Here is a 23,229-nt window from a genome sequence, read left to right on the forward strand (position 1 = left end):
AGCCTTGGTAAATTTAAGAAAATTGAAATCGTATCAAGTCTCTTTTCCGACCACAATGCTATGAGACTAGATATCAATTACAGGAAAAAATCTGTAAAAAATACAAACACATGGAGGCTACACAATACACTACTTAATAACGAAGTGATCACTGAAGAAATCAAAGGGGAAATCAAAAAATACCTAGAAACAAATGACAATGGAGATACGACGACCCAAAACCTATGGGACGCAGCAAAAGCAGTGCTAAGAGGGAAGTTTATAGCAATACAAGCCTACCTCAAGAAACAGGAAACATCTCGAATAAACAACCTAACCTTGCACCTAAAGCAATTAGAGAAAGAAGAACAAAAAAACCCCAAAGCCAGCAGAAGGAAAGAAATCATAAAGATCAGGTCAGAAATAAATGAAAAAGAAATGAAGGAAACAATAGCAAAAATCAATGAAACTAAAAGCTGGTTCTTTGAGAAGATAAACAAAATTGATAAACCATTAGCCAGACTCATCAAGAGAAAAAGGGAGAAGACTCAAATCAATAGAATTAGAAACAAAAAAGGAGAAGTAACCACTGACACTGCAGAAATACAAAAGATCATGAGCGATTACTACAAGCAACTCTATGCCAATAAAATGGACAACCTGGAAGAAATGGACAGATTCTTAGAAATGCACAAACTGCCGAGACTGAACCAGGAAGAAATAGAAAATACGAACAGACCAATCACAAGCACTGAAATTGAAACTGTGATTAAAAACCTTCCAACAAACAAAAGCCCAGGATCAGATGGCTTCACAGGCGAATTATATCAAACATTTAGAGAAGAGCTAACACCTATCCTTCTCAAACTCTTCCAAAATATTGCAGAGGGAGGAACACTCCCAAACTCATTCTACGAGGCCACCATCACCCTGATACCAAAACCAGACAAAGATGTCACAAAGAAAGAAAACTACAGGCCAATATCACTGATGAACATAGATGCAAAAATCCTCAACAAAATACTAGCAAACAGAATCCAACAGCACATTAAAAGGATCATACACCATGATCAAGTGGGGTTCATCCCAGGAATGCAAGGATTCTTCAATATACGCAAATCAATCAATGTGATACACCATATTAACAAATTGAAGGAGAAAAACCATATGATCATCTCAATAGATGCAGAGAAAGCTTTCGACAAAATTCAACACCCATTTATGATAAAAGCCCTGCAGAAAGTAGGCATAGAGGGAACTTTCCTCAACATAATAAAGGCCATATATGACAAACCCACAGCCAACATTGTCCTCAATGGTGAAAAACTGAAACCATTTCCACTAAGATCAGGAACAAGACAAGGTTGCCCACTCTCACCACTATTATTCAACATAGTTTTGGAAGTGATAGCCACAGCAATCAGAGAAGACAAAGAAATAAAAGGAATCCAAATCGGAAAAGAAGAAGTAAAGCTGTCACTGTTTGCAGATGACATGATACTATACATAGAGAATCCTAAAGATGTTACCAGAAAACTCCTAGAGCTAATCAATGAATTTGGTAAAGTAGCAGGATACAAAATTAATGCACAGAAATCTCTTGCATTTCTATACACTAATGACGAAAAATCTGAAAGTGAAATTAAGAAAACACTCCCATTTACCATTGCAACAAAAAGAATATCTAGGAATAAACCTACCTAAGGAGACAAAAGACCTGTATGCAGAAAATTATAAGACACTGATGAAAGAAATTAAAGATGATACAAATAGATGGAGAGATATACCATGTTCCTGGATTGGAAGAATCAACATTGTGAAAATGACTCTACTACCCAAAGCAATCTACAGATTCAATGCAATCCCTATCAAACTACCACTGGCATTTTTCACAGAACTAGAACAAAAAATTTCACAATTTGTATGGAAACACAAAAGACCCCGAATAGCCAAAGCAATCTTGAGAACGAAAAATGGACCTGGGGGAATCAGGCTCCCTGACTTCAGACTATATTACAAAGCTTCAGTAATCAAGACAGTTTGGTACTGGCACAAAAACAGAAATATAGATCAATGGAACAGGATAGAAAGCCCAGAGATAAACCCACACACATATGGTCACCTTATCTTTGATAAAGGAGGCAAGCATATACAGTGGAGAAAAGACAGCCTCTTCAATAAGTGGTGCTGGGAAAATTGGACAGCTACATGTAAAAGTATGAAATTAGAACACTCCCTGACACCATGCACAAAAATAAACTCAAAATGGATTAAAGACCTAAGTGTAAGGGCAGACACTATCAAACTCTTAGAGGAAAACATAGGCAGAACACTCTATGACATACATCACAGCAAGATTCTTTTTGACCCAGCTCCCAGAGAAATGGAAATAAGAACACAAATAAACAAATGGGACCTAATGAAACTTAGAAGCTTTTGCACAGCAAAGTAAACCATAAACAAGATCAAAAGACAACCATCAGAATGGGAGAAAATATTTGCAAATGAAGCAACCGACAAAGGATTAATCTCCACGATTTACAAGCAGCTCATGCAGCTCAATAACAAAAAAACGAACAACCCAATCCAAAAATGGGCAGAAGACCTAAATAGACATTTCTCCAAAGAAGATATACAGATGGCCTACAGACACATGAAAGAATGCTCAACATCATTAATCATTAGAGAAATGCAAATCAAAACTACAATGAGATATCATCTCACACCGGTCAGAATGGCCATCATCAAAAAATCTAGAAACAATAAATGCTGGAGAGGGTGTGGAGGAAAGGGAACACTCTTGCACTGTTGGTGGGAATGTAAATTGATACAGCCACTATGGAGAACAGTATGGAGGTTCCTTAAAAAACTACAAATAGAGCTACCATACGACCCAGCAATCCCACTATTGGGCATATACCCTGAGAAAACCATAGGTCAAAAAGAGTCATGTACCAAAATGTTCATTGCAGCTCTATTTACAATAGCCAGGACATGGAAGCAACCTAAATGTCCATCGACAGATGAATGGATAAAGAAGATGTGGTACATATATACAATGGAATATTACTCAGCCATAAAAAGAAATGAAATGGAGGTATTTGTAATGAGGTGGATGGAGTTAGAGTCTGTCATACAGAGTGAAGTAAGTCAGAAAGAGAAAAACAAATACAGTATGCTAACACATATATACGGAATCTAAGGAAAAAAAAAAAAAGGCCATGAAGAACCTAGTGGCAAGACGGGAATAAAGACACAGACCTACTAGAGAATGGACTTGAGGATATGGGGAGGGGGTGGGGTGAGATGTGACAGGGTAAGAGAGTGTCATGGACATATATACACTACCAAATGTAAAATAGATAACTAGTGGGAAGCAGCCGCATAGCACAGGGAGATCAGCTCGGTGCTTTGTGACCACCTAGAGGGGTGGGATGGGGAGGGTGGGAGGGAGGGAGATGCAAGAGGGAAGAGAAATGGGAACACATTGTATATGTATAACTGATTCACTTTGTTATAAAGCAGAAGCTAACACACCATTGTAAGGCAATTATACTTCAATAAAGATGTTTAAAAAAAATGTATGCATGGCAAAAAAAAATCACACTATAAAGAGAGTCAAAAAAGATAAAAATACAACATGGAGAAAATATTTACAATGCATTTCCCAAACACAGAGCTATTTTCCCTAGTATAAAAAAAGCTCTCACAAATCAAAGTAAAAGGTCAACAATCCAACAGAAAATGAGCCAGGAGGAGAGTGAACAGTTCCCAGGAAAAGAAAATTTAAAGCAAGTTAAAATTATAATGAGATTCCATTTTTCACATCTCAAATTGGCAAAGATCAAACCATCTGAAAAGTGCAGAAAAGTATAAATTGGCATTTCTATGGAGATAAATTTGGCAATATTTATTGAAATTAATAACACATATCACTTTTAAATCAGCAATTCCTCTTCTATTTATTTGACCTATATTTATGGTCACATACACACAAACTGATTGATGTACAAAGATATGTACTACTTTTTGAATTCTAAAACATTTAAATGTGTCACCTGTTCAAAAAGGACATTTGTTTTTAAGATCAGAAAAATTATTTTTTTATTAGTCATCCATTTTATACACATCAGTGAATACATGTCAATCCCAATCTCCCAATTCATCACACCACAACCCCCACCCCCTGCTGCTTCCCCCTTTGGTGTCCATATGTTTTTTCTCTACTTCTGTGTCTCAATTTCTGCTCAGCAAACCGGTTCATCTGTACCATTTTCTAGGTTCCACATCTCTGCATTAATATGCGGTATTTTTCTCTTTCTGACTTAGTTCACTCTGTATGACAGTCTCTAGATCCATCCATGTCTCTACAAATGACCCAATTTCGTTCCTTTTTATGGCTGAGTAATATTCCATTGTATATATGTGTCACATCTTCTTTATCCATTCGTCTATCGATGGGCATTTAGGTTACTTCTATGACATGGCTGTTGTAAATAGTGCTGCAATGAACATTGGGGTGTATCTGTCTTTTTGAATTATGGTTTTCTCTGGGTATATGCCCAGTAGTGGGATTGCTGGGTCATATAGTAATTCTACTTTTAGTTCTTTAAGGAACCTCCATACTGTTCTCCATAGTGGCTTTATCAATTTACATTCCCACCAACAATGCAAGAGGGTTCCCTTTTCTCCACACCCTCTCCAGCATTTGCTGTTTGTAGATTTTCTGATGATGCCCATTCTAACTGGTGTGAGGTGATATCTCATTGTAGTTTTGATTTGCATTTCTCTAATAATTAGTGATGTTGAGCAGCTTTTCACGTGCTTCTTGGCCATCTGTATGTCTTCTTTGGAGAAATGTCTATTTAGGTCTTCTGCTCATTTTTGGATTGGGTTGTTTGTTTTTTTAATATTGAGCTGCATGAGCTGTTTATATATTTTGGAGATTAATCCTTTCTCCAATGATTCATTTGCAAAAATTTTCTCCCATTCTGAGGGCTGTCTTTTCATCTTGTTTATCGTTTCCTCTGCTGTGCAAAAAGCTTTTAAGTTTCATTAGGTCCCATTTGTTTATTTTTGTTTTTATTTCCATTACTCTAGGAGGTGGATCAAAAAAGATCTTACTGTGATTTATGTCAAAGAATGTTCTGCCTATGTCTTCCTCTAAGAGTTTTATAGTGCCTGGGCTTACATTTAGGTCTCTAATCCATTTTGAGTTTATTTTTGCATACGGTGTTAGGGAGTGTTCTAATTTCATTCTTTTACATGTAGCTCTCCAGTTTTCCCAGCACCACTTACTGAAGAGACTGTCTTTTCTCCACTGTATATCCTTGCCTCCTTTGTCATAGATTAGTTGACCATAGGTGTGCGGGTTTATCTCTGGGTTTTCTATCCTGTGCCATTGATCTTTATTTCTGTTTTTGTGCCAGTACCATATTGTCTTGATTACTGTAGCTTTGTAGTATAGTCTGATGTCAGGGAGTCTGATTCCTCCAGCTCCGTTTTTTTCCCTCAAGACTGCTTTGGCTATTCAGGGTCTTTTGTGTCTCCATACAAATTTTAAGATTTTTTGTTCTAGTTCTGTAAAAAATGCCATTGGTAATTCGATAGGGATTGCATTGAATCTGTAGATTGCTTTGGGTAGTAGAGTCATTTTCACAATATTGGTTCTTCCACTCCAAGAAGATGGTATATCTCTCCATCTGTTTATGTCATCTTTAACTTCTTTCATCAGTGTCTTTACAGTTTTCTGCATACAGGTCTTTTGTCTCCCTAGGTAGGTTTATTCCTAGGTATTTTATTCTTTTTGTTGCAATGGTCAATGGGAGAGTTTCCTTAATTTCTCTTTCAGATTTTTCATCATTAGTGTATAGGAATGCAAGAGATTTCCGTGCATTAATTCTGTATCCTGCAACATTACCAAATTCATTGATTAGCTCTAGTAGTTTTCTGGTGGCATCTTTAGGATTCTCTATGTATACTATCATGTCATCTGCAAACAGTTTTACTTCTTCTTTTCCAATTTGTATTCCTTTTATTTCTTTTTCTTCTCTGATTGCCGTGGCTAGGACTTCCAAAACTATGTTGAATAGCAGTGGTGAGAGTGGGCATCCTTGTCTTGTTCCTGATCTTAGAGGAAATGCTTTCAGTTTTTCACCATTGAGAATGATGTTTGCTGTGGGTCTGTCATATATGGCCTTTATTATGTTGAAGTAGGTTCTCTCTGTGCCCACTTTCTGGAGCGTTTTTATCAATAAATGGGTGTTGAATTTTGTCAAAAGCTTTTTCTGCATCTATTGAGATGATCATATGATCTTTATTCTTCAATTTGTTAATATGATGTATCACATTGATTGATTTGCGTATATTGAAGAATCCTTGCATCCCTGGGATAAATCCCACTTGATCATGGTGTATGATCCATTTAATGTGTTGTTGGATTCTGTTTGCTAGTATTTTGTTGAGGATATTTGCATCTATCCTCATCAGTGATACTGGTCTGTAATTTTGTTTTTTTGTAGTATCTGCGTCTGGTTTTGGTATCAGGGTGATGGTGGCCTCACAGAATGAGTTTGGGAGTGTTACTTCCTCTGCAATTTTTTGGAAGCATTTAAGAAGGATGGGTGTTAGCTTTTCTCTAAATGTTTGATAGAATTCACCTGTGAAGCCATCTGGTCCTGGACTTTTTTGTTTGTTGGAAGAGTTTTAATCACAGTTTCAATTTCATTACTTGTGATGGGTCTGTTCATATTTTCTATTTCTTGCTGGTTCAGTCTTGGAAGGTTATACCTTTCTAAGAATTTGTCCATTTCTTCCAGGTTGTCCATTTTGTTGGCATAGAGTTGCTTGTAGTAGTCTCTTAGGATGCTTTGTATTTCTGTGGTGTCTGTTGTAACTTCTCCTTTTTCATTTCTAATTTTATTGATTTGAGTTCTCTCTCTCTTTTTCTTGATGAGTCAATGGTTTATCAATGTTGTTTATCTTCTCAAAGAACCAGCTTTTACTTTTATTGATCTTTGCTATTGTTTTCTTTGTTTCTATTTCATTTATTTCCGCTCTGATCTTTATGATTTCTTTCCTTCTGCTAACTTTGGGTTTTGTTTGTTCTTCTTTCTCTAGTTCCTTTAGGTGTAAGGTTAGATTGTTTATTTGAGATTTTTCCTGTTTGTTGAAGGAGGCTTGTATAGCTATAAACTTCCCTCTTAGAACTGCTTTTGCTGCATCCCATAGGTTTTGGATCATTGTGGTTTCATTGTCATTTGTCTCTAGTTATTTTTTGATTTCCTCTTTGAGTTCTTCAGTGATCTCTTGGTTATTTAGTAATGTATTGTTTAGCCTCCATGTGTTTGTGTATTTTACGTTTTTTTCTGTGTAACTGATTTCTAATCTTATAGCGTTGTGGTCAGAAAAGATGCTTGATATGATTTCAGTTTTCTTAAATTTACTGAGGCTTGATTTGTGACCCAAGATGTGATCTATCCTGGAGAATGTTCCATATGCACTTGAGAAGAAAGTGTAATCTGCTGTTTTGGAATGGAATGTCCTATAAATATCAATTAAATCTATCTGGTCTACTGTGTCATTTAAAGTTTGTGTTTCCTTCTTAATTTTCTGTTTGGATGATCTGTCCATTGGTGTAAGTGAGGTGTTAAAGTCCCCCACTATTATTGTGTTACCGTCGACTTCCTCTTTTAGAGCAGTTAGCAGTTGCCTTATGTATTGAGGTGCTCCTATGTTGGGTGCATATATATTTATAATTGTTATATCTTCTTCTCGGATTGATCCCTTGATCATTATGTAGTGTCCTTCCTTGTCTCTTGTAACATTCTTTATTTTAAAGTCTGTTTTATCTGCTATGAGTATTGCTACTCCAGCTTTCTTTTGATTTCCATTTGCATGGAATATCTTCTTCCATCCCCTCACTTTCAGTCTGTATGTGTCCCTAGGTCTGAAGTGGGTCTCTTGTAGACAGCATATATATGGGTCTTGTTTTTGTATCCATTCAGCAAGCCTGTGTCTTTTGGCTGGAGCATTTAATCCATTCACGTTTAAGGTAATTATTTATATGTATGTTCCTATTACCATTTTCTTAACTGTTTTGGGTTTATGTTTGTAGGTCCTTTTTTTCTCTTGTGTTTCCCACTTAGAGAAGTTCCTTTAGCATTTTTTGTATAGCTGGTTTGGTGGTGGTGAATTCTCTTAGGTTTTGCTTATCTGTAAAGCTTTTGATTTCTGCATCGAATCTGAATGAGATCCTTGCCGGGCAGAGTAATCTTGGTTGTAGGTTCTTCCCTTTCATCACTTTAAATATGTCATGCCAGTCCTTTCTGGCTTGCAGAGTTTCTGCTGAGAAATCAGCTGTTAACCTTATGGGAGTTCCCTTGTATGTTATTTGTCATTTTTCCCTTGCTGCTTTCAATAATTTTTCTTTGTCTTTAGTTTTTGCCAATTTGATTATTATGCGTTTCGGCGTGTTCCTCCTTAGGTTTACCCTGTATGGGACTCTCTGCGCTTCCTGGACTTGGGTGGCTATTTCCTTTCCCATGTTAGGGAAGTTTTTGACTATAATCTCTTCAAATATTTTCTCTGGTCCTTTCTCTCTCTCTTCTCCTTCTGGGACCCCTATAATGCGAATGTTGTTGTGTTTAATGTTGTCCCAGAGGTCTCTTAGGCTGTCTTCATTTCTTTTCATTCTTTTTTCTTTAGTCTGTTCCGCATCAGTGAATTCCATCATTCTGTCTTCCAGGTCACTTATCCGTTCTTCTGCCTCAGTTATTCTGCTATTGATTCCTTCTAGTGTAGTTTTCGTTTCAGTTATTGTATTGTTCATCTCTGTTTGTTTGTTCTTTAATTCTTCTAGGTCTTTGTTAAACATTTCTTCCATCTTCTCCATCTTTGCCTCCATTCTTTTTCCGAGGTCCTGGATCATCTTCCCTATCATTATTCTAAATTGTTTTTCTGGAAGGTTGCCTATCTCCACTTCATTAAGTTGTTTTTCTGGGGTTTTATCTTGTTCCTTCATCTGTTACATAGCCCTCTGCCTTTTCATCTTGTCTATTTTTCTGTGAATATGGTTTTTGTTCCACAGGCTGCAGGATTGTAGTTCTTCTTGCTTCTGCTGTCTGCCCTCTGGTGGATAAGGCTATCCCAGAAAAATTACTGAAGGAACTATGGGAACCTAGTACTTAAAAAATTAGATAAAATAAATTTCCAGTCATCATAAATACTCTGATTTTACCTTCAGTTAGATATTAGACCAAGATGAGTCTTCATTTTGTCATAATGCTATAATAATGGCTTGATCATTCAACATGAAGAATCCTTTTACTGGAACCATTTTTCAGCTCATTTCTGTATTTAAGTTGAGACTGAGTGCCATATTAGTTCTGTTTGGAATCCTCCTTGAAGACTTGTCCATCATAGTCAAGACCAGGGCTCAGAGTTTCTAAAAAAGATTTTAGAAGATGAATTAAATTTAGTCAGATGTCGGCTTGGCAGCTACCAGGAGCAAGACTTCTAGGATGGTGGGTGACCTTGCTGAGTCAACTGACTGTCTGGGATTGAATCCTTCTTTGCCAATTTAACTAACGTGGTGTCCTCATCTGGCAGTCCGGTGGTTAAGACTCCGCACTTCCACTGCAGAGAGCGCAGGTTCAATCCCTGGTCGGGGAACTAAGATCCTGCAAGTCTTGTGGTGCGGCCTGCTAGTGTTGGAGGGTCTCCTGCAGAGGCGGCGAGTGGCTGTGGCTCACCGTGAGGACAAGGACACTGGCAGCAGAAGTTCTGGGAAGTAATCCTTGGCGTGAGCCCTCCCAGAGTCCACCATTGGCCCCTCCAAAGAGCCGGGTAGCAGGACATAAATATTTTAAGAGAGAATAAAAAGAAGAGACAAATAGAGACAACTCTTCCAAAGAGCTTTGCTCCAAAAGGCAGTAGAAATGGGGCAGTAGCTTGAAGACAAAATGGAGTCAAGTAATAGTATAAATTAGGAATTGGCAAACTACAGCTCACAGGTCAAATTCAGACAGTTACCTGTTTTTGTAAAGAAAGCTTTACAAAACTGCCTGTTTTGTAAATAAAGCTTTACATGTCTCTTCATTTATGGCTGCTTTTGCACTGCAATGGTAGAGTTGAGTAGTTGCATTAGAGACAATCTTGCCTGAAAAGCCCAAAATATTTACTCTCTGTTCTTTAAGAGAAATATTGCCAAATCCTGGTTTAAATCAGTGACTCTCACAGTCTGGTACCCAAACCAACATCATCAGCATCACTTGGGAACCTATCAGAAATGCAAGTTCTCAGGTCCCACTATAGACCTACTGAATCAGAAACTCTGGGCACAGGGCCCAGCAATCTGTGTGTAAACAAGCCCTCTAAGTAATTCTGATTAAGAACTACTGGGTAAGGGAACAGTTCTAGTAAAGCCAGGAACAGATAGGGACCCATCTGGAGTTTGTGTTCACAAATTTAAAGGGCCTTGAAGAGATTTAATGGAAACTTAACAGGCCTCAAGGAGGCTGTCAGTGAGGGCTTAAAGGAAAATGAGGAAAATGCTATTGAAAGCTAAATAAAAGGAGACCCTTGTTATATAGTAAAGTTTAGCAAAACTATCACCTATGGTAACATGGAAAATAAAACATACTTAGTAAATTAAGAAGATTCTAGGTAGAATGTTGAAGAAACAGCTAGCTTCTTCTATCTGCCTTTATAACTAAAAGAGCAGCAAGAGGAAATAAAAAATGAGCTATTTGCTTTCTGAGTGGAATTTCAATGAAATGTAAAGGGCTAAGAACAGTCTTTTCAGCCAGCAAAATGTTCTTAAAGAAAGGGCCTCAAGGCAAAAACCAAATCTAGAGTGGGACAACTGTTCAGACCTCAGAAAGTTCTGAATCAGTACCTCACAGATCCTTTCAAACAAGAGATTACCTTAGGATCTTAAGGATATTGTTCCACAGCAGTTTCACAGAAGCCTAAGGTAGGAAAAAGTTCCTCTCAAAACAGATTTGTGGGTATGACTTTTGTCTGATGGAGTAGATTATGAACTGACACACAGGAAGTCCACAAAGTTTTCACTGGAGTTACATTAGCTTAGAATGAAAGGGACAGTAATAATATAAAATAAAAGGAGGCATTTGGACCCCAAACTACTACAGGCAGGAAGCAAGCTCAGAAGCTTACTCAGTGGCAAACACAGATCAGTTCTTCTGGGGAAAAAAAAAAATGATTCAGAAGATGAAGCCAAAGACCAAAAGAAGATGCCACGGCCCACTAAGAAAAACTTCCAGGGAATAGGACTGAACCCTAATCAAGGAACTGCCATCATGCACACAGCCAGGTTTCGGAATTGCTATAGACTGCCGTGTGACTCCCTTTTTCCCTCTTTTTTGAACAGGAATGTCTAATGCAGTTAATGCATGCCTCTCCAATCTTGTAGTTTAATTCTGTGGGGGCATATTACTTGTCTTTTCACAGGTCTTCAGTTAAAGAGGAATCATTCTCAAGAAACCATACCCAAGGAACCTCATCTTCATCTGGACCTGATTTCAATGATGAGATACTGGATTTTGAGCTGATGTCATTATGGGATGTGAATTAGAGGTCTCTGAGGAAGGGGTTAGTGTATTTTGGACGTAGGAGGGATGTGAAGTGTGGCAAAATGGCAATTATGGCAATAATATTGTCCAGAGATAGTCATAACAAAATCTCCCATCCCATGTTTTCTTCCACAATGTGACCTTGCCACTCCCCAATTTATACCAAGGGCTAACCTGATTAGGTCCACCAAACCTAACCTGACTCACTTGCTTTTAATCGCCTGCCTTTAGTTGATTTTAAAATCCATATAGCTAACAGTCATTAGCCAAGCAATATATCTAAACTCCCAATAGCTTTCTCATAGATAACACCTTAGACTATAAGTCACTATAATAATGCTTGCCTAAGTTGTTTTTCAGGAACTTAGAGCTAGTTCTTGACCAGCTCAAACCAGCTGAGACCACCACCCATTCAACTGGGACTGCCTGATTGTCCAATGGATCACCTTTTCATGTCAGAAAACCAAAAGCTCCACCCTCAGATCATGCTAATGCCACCATTTTCTGAACATGCACCCCATGAAGAAGCACATAGCTCAGTTGTGCCTGTGCAGAACTTTAATTACTGCACTTTTTTCCTGCTTCTAATCACCTTTCCCCATGCCTCAGACCACCGTTCTCCTTTATTCCATAAATATCCCAAGCCCTTCACCTTCGGGAAGGCAGATTTGACATTTGTTCTCCAGTCTCCTCACTTGGCTGCCCCATGAGTAAACATTTTCTCTGCTACAAACCTCAGCAACTCAGCATGTGGCTTCCTGCACAGGAACCTGGTTCGGTAACACAAGAAGCAGAGTCTATTCCCCACCCCCACCTCGCCATGTTCACTGGAATACTCACTTTTAAACCCTGATTCACCAGGTAAGAAAGCCAACTACCCTGAGGCCCCAATATTTTAAGGAAGTCCAAGCCACATGTACATGTTCCAGTTAAGAGCCCCAGCTGAGATCTCAGTCAACAGCCAGTGTCAATTACCAGTCATGTGAGTGAAGACACCTCCAGATGATTCTAGCCCTCTACCTTCAAATTACCCCCAGCCAGCAACTCTTCCCAACTGAGGTCCTAGACACTGTAGAGTGGAAACAAGTCATCTCTGGTGTGCCCTATCTGAAGTACTGCCTCGTAATATGAGTCTAATAAAGTAGTTATTTTTCATCACTAAGTTTTGGGGTGGTTTTTTCACAAAGTAATAGCAACTAAAATACATACTAATGGAAATGATCCAGTAGAGGGAAAAATTGAGAATGCAAGAAAAGGAGAGAGAAATACAGTGCTAAAGTCCTTGAAGGCAAAAGGGGATGGTTTCCTCTACCCAAATAGATGAAGAAGCCTTACATGGGACACTGAATAGTACATACATTGTAAAGGAGGGAAGGGCAGAGTACAAGTACAGATACAGAATTGGAGGAAAGGGGCCTATTGATGGTGGATTGTGTTATTTACACATATGGAGGTAAGTACCAGAAGACACTGTTTTAAGATTTGAAAGTGGTTTCCTGGAGAACAAGAATCAGAGATGGGGGGGAGGGGGGTAGAGGCAAGGGGCTGCTGTTTTTTGTTATAAACATTTAAGCCATTTACTTCTTAAACTTTATACACACTTTACCATGTGATTTCACCTTTTTAAAGTAAACAGTTTTTAAAAAAATTTAGCCCACTCCTTCATTTTCCAAATGAGGAAAAAACAAGACTCACTGATTATGTGACTTGCTCAAAATCACACACCATATTGACAGCAGTCAGTCCTTGATCCCCTGATTTCCAAAACAGTGTACTTCCTCACATCACACTACCTTTTATATTATAAAAATATTACCTAGTGGCATATTTCAAAATCAGAATTTATTAAAATAACCTAGTAAGCAATAATGAATGCCCTATTCTCAAGGACTGATACCAAAAAAGGCAGAAGAGTGTCCTTGGGAAGATCAAAATACTCATTCAAGCAAAACAAATAGCCCATGGACTATCTCTACCTCATTCACCTTTAGAGTAGCTATACTGTACAGGCTTCAAAAACAGATAACACTTCCTTTGTCCTTTCCAATTCTCCTAATCTGAATACTCTTAATTATGCTACCTTCGGTTTTATAGGTTATCTACCAAGAATTTCTCTTTCCTTTTAGCAATTAATACCTTATCATTTTATTCAGATCTCACCAGTACAACTGCACCTAGAGGTCATTTGTCTAAACTGACAGACCAATGAATGTCTAATGCTAACCACTGAATGTCTACTCATTCAAATAATATAAATGCAGGGCTAATGCCCATAAGGAACATGGGCCCTTGTGTAGTGTGATATGAGAGGACACAGAAGAATGACAATCATTCTGTCAAAAAATACCTCCTAGTCTTTATTGTGTCTAAAATTCTCATCATTAGTCCCAGGGATGGACAGCTTTGAATAGAAGTCTCCACTGATCAACCAAAAGTCAAATTTAATGGTTTTTTGTTATATTAGAGAGAACAAAATATTTGCAATGGTTATTTCTGCATGGGGAAACCATAAGCAATTTTCTTCCTTCTTCTCCTTTTCTAGGTATTATATTAGGAAAAACAGCAAGTACACATTTTTAAGACCTTTTTCTTTTTTTTTTTTAAGTTAATTAATTTATTTAGTTTTGGCTGCATTGCGTGTTCGTTGCTGTGCGCGGGCTTTCTCTAGTTGTGGTGAGAGGGGGCTACTCTTTGTTGAGGTGTGCAGGCTTCTCACTGCGGTGGCTTCTCTTGTTCCGGAGCACGGGCTCTAGGCGCACGGGCTTCAGTAACTGTGGCACGTGGGCTCAGTAGTTGTGGCTCGAGGGTTCTAGACGCACACTCAGTAGTTGTAGCGCATGGGCTTAGTTGCTCCGCGGCACGTGGGATCTTCCCGGACCAGGGCTCGAACCCGTGTCCCCTGCATTGGCAGGCGGATTCTTAACCACTGCGCCACCAGGGAAGTCCCAAGACCTTTTAAAATTCTGATTCTTCTCACTTCTTGGCAGTGATCAACAATGGTAAACTTGTTAATCAATCCCACCTTCTTAACCTACCCACCCATCTGCCTCTCATACTGACTGCTCCATCTTTGTCGCCTTTGCCAATTCCTCTTCTTTCACCCATTCTCTAATTATGTGCAGTTCCCAAGGCTCAATCTCAGATGCACTGCTCTTCTCTCTAAACACAATTCCAGTCTTAAATTTCTATACTAAGTTCTAGTCATATTGTCCCACTGTCTGGCTATCTATTTTCACTTACTTACCCCACTGTCACCTCAAACTCAACATATCCAAAATATAAGCCCAGTTGTCTGTATCCTGTCAACCAGCTACTAATACCTCATACCTATTTCTGTCAGTACTGTCATTAATGAAACCCTAGTTCTTTTTTTATCACCAACTAGGTGAGTAACTTTGGCCACATTTTTAAACCTCTCTGGGTTTCCTAATGCACATGTTCTCAGATATCTTAAGAGTTTCAACACTCTTTGATTTCCTCTGTCACTGAGGATCAAAACTTCAGTCATCTTTGATTACTCCTCTCCCTCCCCCCACTACATCCTCCTTTCTTATTCAGTCCAGAATTAAGCCTTGTGTGACATCTCTCCAGTCTTATTTTCACTAAATCCAAACCCTCATTACCTCAGGCCCAGATTATTTTCCTAGCTTTATCACTTCTCTTTCCAACTCATACTCTACCCAGTGCTGGTGCCACTGTGATTTTCTTAAAATACTTTTTTAAGCAAGTTCCTTCTCAATCCGAAACTTTTAAAGCTTGTCTATTACCTATGAAGCAAAGTGTTGATACATTCTTCTCGTCCTAGCACTTAAAACCATCCATAATCTAATTCCAATCCACATTTTCAACCTGATTTCTTACTACTCTCCCACACAAACCTTCATCTCAGTCAAGTTGTTGTGTACTGTTCTCTGACCCTGTCCTGCTTCTTTTGCCTTTGTTTACCTCCTATACAAGTTCCTTCCTCTTATGTAAAATCAAATTCTGCCCAGTTTTGATTCTACCTCTCCTCTGGAGCCTTGTCTGCTCACTTCAACTCTGTGGTATCAGATATCTATAACTTTTATTATTTACCTATCTCCCCTATTACATTTTAAATCCTCAAGGAAAGGAACCTACATTTTTTGCATCTCTTTTGGATATAGCAAAGTACCTTTACATTGGAGGTATGAATAAATATTTGTCTGGTGACTGCCTAAAATTCCTTTTTAATGCACAGCATTTATTGAATGTTCCCATGTTCTCAGCACTGTGTCTCCGTGTGTGTGTTTAAGCTAGGTACTGTTCCTCAAAGCATACACAATCAACTTGAAAAGATATGGTTAACACTAGAAAAATAACTATCAAACAACCAAAGCATGGTATACAATTAAACTATGTCACAATATTCTAAGACTAAAAGAACTATAGAGCTATAGAGAGGAAAAAAGCAAAATTTAGTGAGAAACAGTTTCACAAATGAGGTGGAACTTTTAACTAAGTATAGTAGTAGTAATAGTAGTAATAACAGCAGTGAAATAAATTTTTATAATAATAATAGCTTATTATATTAGGAGCATCATATAATATGATAATAGTTTATTATTAAAGGAGCTTATTTTATATCCAGGAGCACTTAACGTGCCAGGCTCTAGTCTTTTTTTAAAATATTCTTTGATGTGGACCATTTTTAAAGTCTTTATTGAATTTGTTACAATATTGCTTCCGTTTTTATGTTTTTGGTTTTTTGGCTGTGAGGCACGTGGGATCTTAGCTCCCCGACCAGGGAATGAACCCGTACCCCCTGCACTGGAAAGCAAAGTCTTAACCACTGGACCACCAGGGAAGTCCCTGCCAGGCCCTAGTCTTGAGGGCTTTTCACACATTAAGTCACTTAATTCTCACTACAAGCTTACAGAAAAAGTACTACAATTCTCAATTTTCAGCTGAGGAGACTGAGGCCCTGCTCAGTTGTTCCACACCTAGTGAGCAGTGCAGTAGTGTGTAGAATTGGACTTAGTGGAAGAGGATGGAAAACATGTGTGAAAATTAAAACATAGAATAAGCATAGCTGTTATTAGAAAGTATGGGAAGCAGCTTGCAATACTAGAGCAGAGAATGCTTGTTGAGGGTCCTTAGACAAAAGACTGAGTAAAAAGGGCAGGGACTTATGAAAGAATATCTTGAAAGCCAGGAAACGGAAGTTAAACTTAATAAGTGTAAAGTGGGAAGCCACTGAAGATTTGGGGGCAAGAGAATGCCACAATGAGGAGAATTAGAGTGACATTTATACTGAGGATAAATAGAAGGAAGAGATACTGGATTCTAAGAGGTTGATATGACTTTCAATATTCCAGGCTGAGGATAATATTCCAGGCTGAGTCCTGGGATTCAGGTGGTAAAAGTGGGGGAAGCAGAGATATGAATGACAAAAGAAATATGAATAGGACATGTTGAATGGATTAATACATGAGGTAAAAGAAAGAGGTAGTTTAAAGATGACATCTAATTTAAAGCCTATATGGCTGGGCGAGAAGGAAATTACAAAGGGGTATAAAAAGATGATTTTCATTTAAGGTATGTTAAGTTTAAGGAGATGGTCAAAAATACTAGTAGAAAAACAGTACTGGAAAAACCAGAAGGTAACTAGAATGACAATCAATAGGATTAGTCTAAAACGAAAGAGCTAGACAGAAGCTATAAAGATATTAAATAGGAGAGTAAATATACTAAGCTATGATCAGCTAGTACTGGCTTTGTATCAATAATTGTATCAATAATTTTGGTGGGGAGGGGAATCAATTAGTGACCAACATTAAAAAGTGCAGTTTTCCCATTTAAAAAAATTTATCAGAAAAGCCAACCAAAAGCTAAGGCAAAGGTTCCCAAACTTTCTCCATTTAGGAAATCCTTAGTCTTAGTAATTTTTTCATAGCACCCGTAGGCCAAAAGAAATACTTAAGTAGGAGGGTTCAAACCACTTAAGTGTTAATGTCCTTATAACTTAGTGCTTGTTGGGCACTGTACAAATTCTCAAACCTGGAATCAAATTGGACAACATGACACTCTAGTATCCTGTTTCATACAGTAGTTGCTTTTTATCAGAGCAACCTCTAAAAATACAGCTTTGCAAAAACATGACATTGTAGAAAGGAATGTGTCAATCTAATGTTGAAACTGTGAACTACCTCAAACTATCAGTTCATGCTTGAGTTCAATGGCACTCTGGGCCACCTCAGCACACAGTTTGGGAAACTGGGAGCAAAGGGAAGGGGCCTAAAAAAAGAGAAGAATAAAAAGTAATGGGAGAGGAGCAAAAGAAAGTTCTTATTAGCATTGCTAACCACAAGAGGGCAGCACAACAGTTGGTAGGGGCCGCACAAATGTGGGGGGAAGTGGGGGTGGGGAGAGATGATAAGGGTCAAACCTTTCCACAAAAAGGCTCTAAGACCCCTTTACCAGTTCAAGACATAATAGTCCTTTTTCTCCTTATACTAAAGAGGAAGAAACAGTGGTCACTGGCAGATCACCTTATGCAGTCATTGTGCCCTTCTCTGAATATCCTTTGCCTGCCCAGCCATGACTTTCTTCAGTAGCCAAGCAATGTACTACTCTGCATGCATAATCTTATTCAATCCTCACAACAATCTTATAAAAAAGTGAGACTCAAAGAGATTTTAAATAATACCACTATTTAGTGGCAGGAACACCAGAATTCAAACCCAGATCTGACCCCAAAGCCAATGTCCTTCCCTATTCTGCCTCAAAAGCATCTCACCTTTCAGCAATAACCAGGTGAAGTAGAGAAAAGATCATGTTCCCATCCTATACCTGAGACACCTGTCTTAAATCACTAGGAAAAACCAGTAAATGAAACAGACTATTCCTTAACAGGTCCCTAAAACATGCTAAATAACTCCAAACACAGGACACTCAGAGCCAAAACAAGCATTATATGCTTAACTAGTCAGCAAGTACTGTAGCTTTCCTGTACAGGTAAATACTTGTTAAGGCAAATGTTGGACACATCTGCTTTGCAGATATATTACACACTAAAAGATATGTGCACATACAAGCAAGTGATTCTCATACAAGCAAGTGATTCTCATACCTAAAGTGGTAAAAGGTGAAGGGGGTAGGGAAAGGGAGGCCAAAGATTGATTATTCATCTTCATATCTGTTGGGTGTTATATCAGAATATCTGCAGTAGCCCAATAACTCACTTGTACAAACCTATTATGAAACCAAAAGCAATCGTCATCGCTCTTATTCCCACTTGTAGTTTCCTTCTCCACATTTTTCCTCCCCTTTGTGACATACTCAGCTGCCTCTATCCTTTCATTCAGAGAAAAGGAGTTTCTCCTGACAGATTAATAACCACCGGAAAGCAACATGGGTAAATTCAACAGACACAGCAAACTTAAGCAGATAAAACCATTCACGAAGCATTCAGTGTGGTAGCAGAAACCCCAGCAAGAGCAGCTAACGTGTCCTCTCAATACGTATCTCTTATTACTTGAAAATGTTCCTCGTTCAAAGATTAACAATCTTTGGCTGCTTGAGGAGAAAGGGTAACGGACAACGTTTTCTCTGCAAAGAAAGACAATGTACAATCAGCAGAGAAACAAACAATTAACGTTTCTTAAAGGATCCAAGAGCAACAATAACCCCCAAAATTACCCTCCCAGAGCAATATTCAAAGTTCAGTACTGCCATTTTCAAAGGGGTAAGCAACAATGAGCACTGCCTGTCGACACACGCTTCCAACCTTCCTATGCACAACAGCTCGAGACACCGTCGTCTTTACTGCAGCGAAAAAAGACAGCAGCCAGGATCGCATACCCACCTTCGCGGGAAGGGGAGGAAGGGCCTCTTCTGCAGAAGAGAAACAGATCACATCTTGTTGCCTTGCCTGCTTCCGAAACCTTAAAAAAAAAAAAAAAAGGCAGCAGTTACTACCGCAGAAATCCAGGGGAAATAGATGCTCTTTTCTAGGCTGTTCACATGTCTAGAAAATTTTAAAGAGGGATAAGTAAAGGGGGAGGGGGAATATCAGACACATAAGGATGCAAATATCAACGCAAGACACTCCGTTGTAGGTTCCCTTTTAAAGAGGAGGATTTTCTTGCCGAGAAGTTTACTGCCACTAGCGAGGGGAAAGCGGGGATCAGGAGGTGGGAGGGAGGGTGAAGAGAGAACTGCTGCCCTCCACCAGGAGCCCAGGCAGCAATAACACCCACCCGTTGCACGGATCAGGCGACGAGGACGCGGCCCGAGGCCGCAGGGACTGCTCCTACCCGGCGCCTCCGCCCGGCCACGATCTTCGAAGCCCTTGGAGCGGGCAAGCGTCCGAGCGACCGCCAGGCTGGGCCCTCGGGGGCCCTCCCGTGCGGGTTCTGCTCCCACTCACATCCCTCGGCGGCGAGGACCGGGCCTCTCCCTGCGCGGCGATAGCAGCCCTCCGCCCCGACGCGCGCCGCAAGTCCGGGCCCCGGGGCCGAGTGGCCGAGGCGGCGGCACGTACTGACGAGCGAGCCGGGAGCCGGCCCAGCCTCTCAGCGCCCAGGGAGGCCGTTAGCGGAGGCCGCTGCTTGCCCCCTTCTGCTCCTCTTCCTCTCTCCTTCCTGCAGCCCACACCACTCCCACTTAGGGCAGCCGGGAAGCCCGTCACAGTCGTCGTCTCCACCCTCTCCCGAGCCACACCGTCTTCTCAGCGCCGCAGGCGACACTGTCTGGGACGTCCTATTTACGTCCGACTCAGCCTCCCAGTTGGCCTCGGGTCCGGCAGCCGGTTCACGGCTGGCTGAGGCCGCCTCGGAGCGGGGCGGGGGCGGGGGCGGGGGCGGGGGCGGGCGCCTGGCGTGCGCCCCCGGACTGCGCGTGCGCGCGTGTGCCGCTTCACCCAGGCCGCGCTTTCCTCGGCGCGCGCCGAGGGGCCGACGGGGACTGACTACGCAGGAGCGTGGCTTCTTGGGAAACCGGCGAGCGTGCGCGGAGATTCCCGCGGTGGCCCCTGGGCGTGAGCGGGTGGGGGGACTTGAGCTGGGCTGGGCCCTCGGCAGATGGCCGTGTGCGTGGCCGCCGCCCGCCGTGGAGGCGGCTGGGAATGAGTTAGCCACGCCGGGAAGGCGCCCCTGGCGCACAACCTGGCACCGCAAAGAGACTTTCCCCTCCCGCGCACTGTTGTCTTTTTCTGCTTTTGCTCCCACGTTCGGGGTGCAGCAAACCTGCCCCTCCACAGTCCAGGCCGCTAGGCCGAGAAAAGTAGCGCCGAGGGTTGGGGCAACGCGTTCATACGCACCGTTTCGCGCCAATGCAATTTCGTGCGCCTGATTCTAATCAGTCACCTCTGCTGGAAAGGGGTGAGGGTGGGATGAGGTGCCCAGATGCCTGTGGAATGGCGGCAAGGCCTGGCAAAGGAGGAGAAACAACTTCCACCATCCCAAAGAGCCTCATTCATTCATTCAACAAATATTTACAGAGCACCTACTGTGTGCCAGGCTGTAGGACCCCAAGGATGCTATGTGAACACAACCCACATACTCTTTGCCCCACTGGAGCTTGTATTCTGATAACGCGACAAAAATGCTTTTAATTTATCCGTATAATGTGCCAGAGTATAACTGCCGCTAGGAAAAGTAAAGGAGCAGGAAGTGAGGAGGCAGTGTGCTATTTTAGTTATAGTGGCCAGAAAAGACCTCCCAGAGAAACTAACGTTTAAGCAGAGATCTGAAGGATGAGAATGAGCCAGTCCTGTGGCTATCTGGGAAAAGAGTTTCATGCAGAAACACTAGCAAAGGCAAAGACCCTGAGAAGGGAAGGTGCTTGGCAAGTTCAAAGGACCGGGAAAGAGGTCACTGTGGCTGGAGGACAGTGAAGGAAGGGGCAGTGGTAAGAGGTGAGGCCGAAGAAGTAGCCTGTGACCCAGCTGTGTAGGGCCTTTTTCACTCATCATCAGCCTTCTTTCTGTCAATCTGAAAAAAAAAAACATGCATTTATAGCCCCTGTTTCCCCATACAAATGATGCTGCGATTCAGGTCAAGCTTGTATTTAATGGTTTCTTTAAATAAACCTCACCAAAGCAACTCCTGCATTTCTTCTTACATAAGACCCATTGCAAAAGGTCTTTGAGCAAATGATAGCAGGATAGGAAATGACTTGAATTCACACTGACTTCTTTAAAGTAAGTAGTGAACTAGAGCCCTGTTTTCTCCTAAGAAGGGATTTACAGGGGAACTGCATTCCTATGGCTACTGTCTGACAAGCAAAATATGCTGGAGAGTTCTTGGTTGTTGTTGTTGTCGTTGTTTAATTTCTAAAAAGAAATTAGAAATAGGAGTTGTGACTCAACAGCAAATCTAAAATCTGCTTAGAATGTTAAGGTTGAAATTACAAGCAGCAACCACCATGAAAGTTCCCTTTTCCTGCAAACAAAAACTGTTAACTGGAGTAGAAACCAGAACACAGACCCACATAAAGAACATAAAGTGCTGAAGGTGGCCTTAATGTTAGGGTTAAAATGAAAAGCGTCTGAACTGTGGAAATGGAAGCATTCTCTTTGGGAGGGGTGGGGGGCAAAAGCCTGTTTAAGAACTCTAAACAGTACAGATACATTCATTGTAGTAAATGATGTTTCTATATTTTGCAATGATGTGTTTATTCAACCATGCATGGTATCTGTTACTCCACTGCCTTTTTGCAGGGAAAGGGCATTTGGAACTAGTAAATATTGAGGTTTTCTTGTGGGGGAAGGGATTCTTTTTTATAATAGTGGTTTGGATAGGGAAGACAGGGTGGGCAAGGGAAATATATTAATCATAGGCTTGTAGACGAGAAATCAATCTACCCATACAGAGAGATAAGGTGACTTGCTTAGTGTCATTCTACTAGTGAAAGCCTTTCTCCTTACCAAAAATACTATGATTTTAAGCCAATATTACCCTGGAATGTTTAGCTCCTTTCACTCTGCAGAGAACTTTTAAACACTTTATGTGATCCCTGGTAGTGACATAGCTAGAAATTTGCTCCCAGGGCGAATGTTTCAGAAAGTTTCCTCTATTCTTTGATAATGGTAAAAGAGGATTCCAAGACATTTGACCAAGTCTTTCAAGACGTTCTTTCACACAACATGGAGAAACAAGAAATGTGAGTTGGGTTGGATGATAACACATTTAGATTCAAAACTGATTGTATGGCCATATCTCGAAGTAAAAATTAGTAGCCAGTTGTCAAGTATGGGGTGTTGTGCCACAAGTTCTGTCATTCTACTGCAGTAGAATATGGTGGCAGTGGCTCCTGACTGCCATTCCCTAACCCACACCTGCAACAAGACTGACAGAATGTGTTAGATGGGGCTTTGGCATTCACTTCTTTTTAAAGTCCTTAAGTGGTTTCAGTGCAAAGGTTGGAAATCCATGGCTCAGTGTTTAGGAACTTAAGCTTGAGAGTCTGGCTGACCCAGGTTTGAATCACTGTTTTCACCAAGGAAGTCATTTAAATTTTCTAAGCTTCCATTTCGTCATCAGTATAATGAGGATAAGGATATCTTCTGTGAAGAGCTGTTTTGAAGATTAGATGAAAAAGTATTTTTAAACCCTTAGCACAGTTACTAAATGCCTATTATGGTTGTGGTGGGGACAATTTATAGATATCCCCAAGCTGGGGTGTATAAGAAATA

The 23,229-nt window shown here is 40.4% G+C and overlaps 1 protein-coding gene across 11 annotated transcripts in view; it reads right to left on the reverse strand.

Moving 5' to 3' along the window:
• JAK2 (Janus kinase 2) overlaps positions 1-23,229 on the reverse strand; it is a 248,006-nt gene that overhangs the window by 140,902 nt on the left and 83,875 nt on the right. For 3 of the 11 annotated variants that reach the window (XM_082404344.1, XM_082404352.1, XM_082404354.1), the window contains one exon: positions 19,399-19,477. Coding sequence is in view for 1 of the 11 variants with exons in the window: in XM_082404347.1 (XP_082260473.1) it covers positions 19,399-19,477; positions 19,963-19,964 (81 nt within the window). In the remaining 10 variants the exon portion in view is untranslated. Of the gene's footprint in view, positions 1-19,398; positions 19,478-19,792; positions 20,819-23,229 lie in introns of those variants that run through there. The other 8 variants (XM_082404353.1, XM_082404347.1, XM_082404350.1 and 5 more) reach the window with 5 other exon arrangements.

Source organism: Balaenoptera borealis (genome assembly GCF_965194805.1).
Source record: "Balaenoptera borealis genome assembly, chromosome: 8".
In the NCBI taxonomy this organism is placed as follows: Eukaryota; Metazoa; Chordata; class Mammalia; order Artiodactyla; family Balaenopteridae; genus Balaenoptera; species Balaenoptera borealis.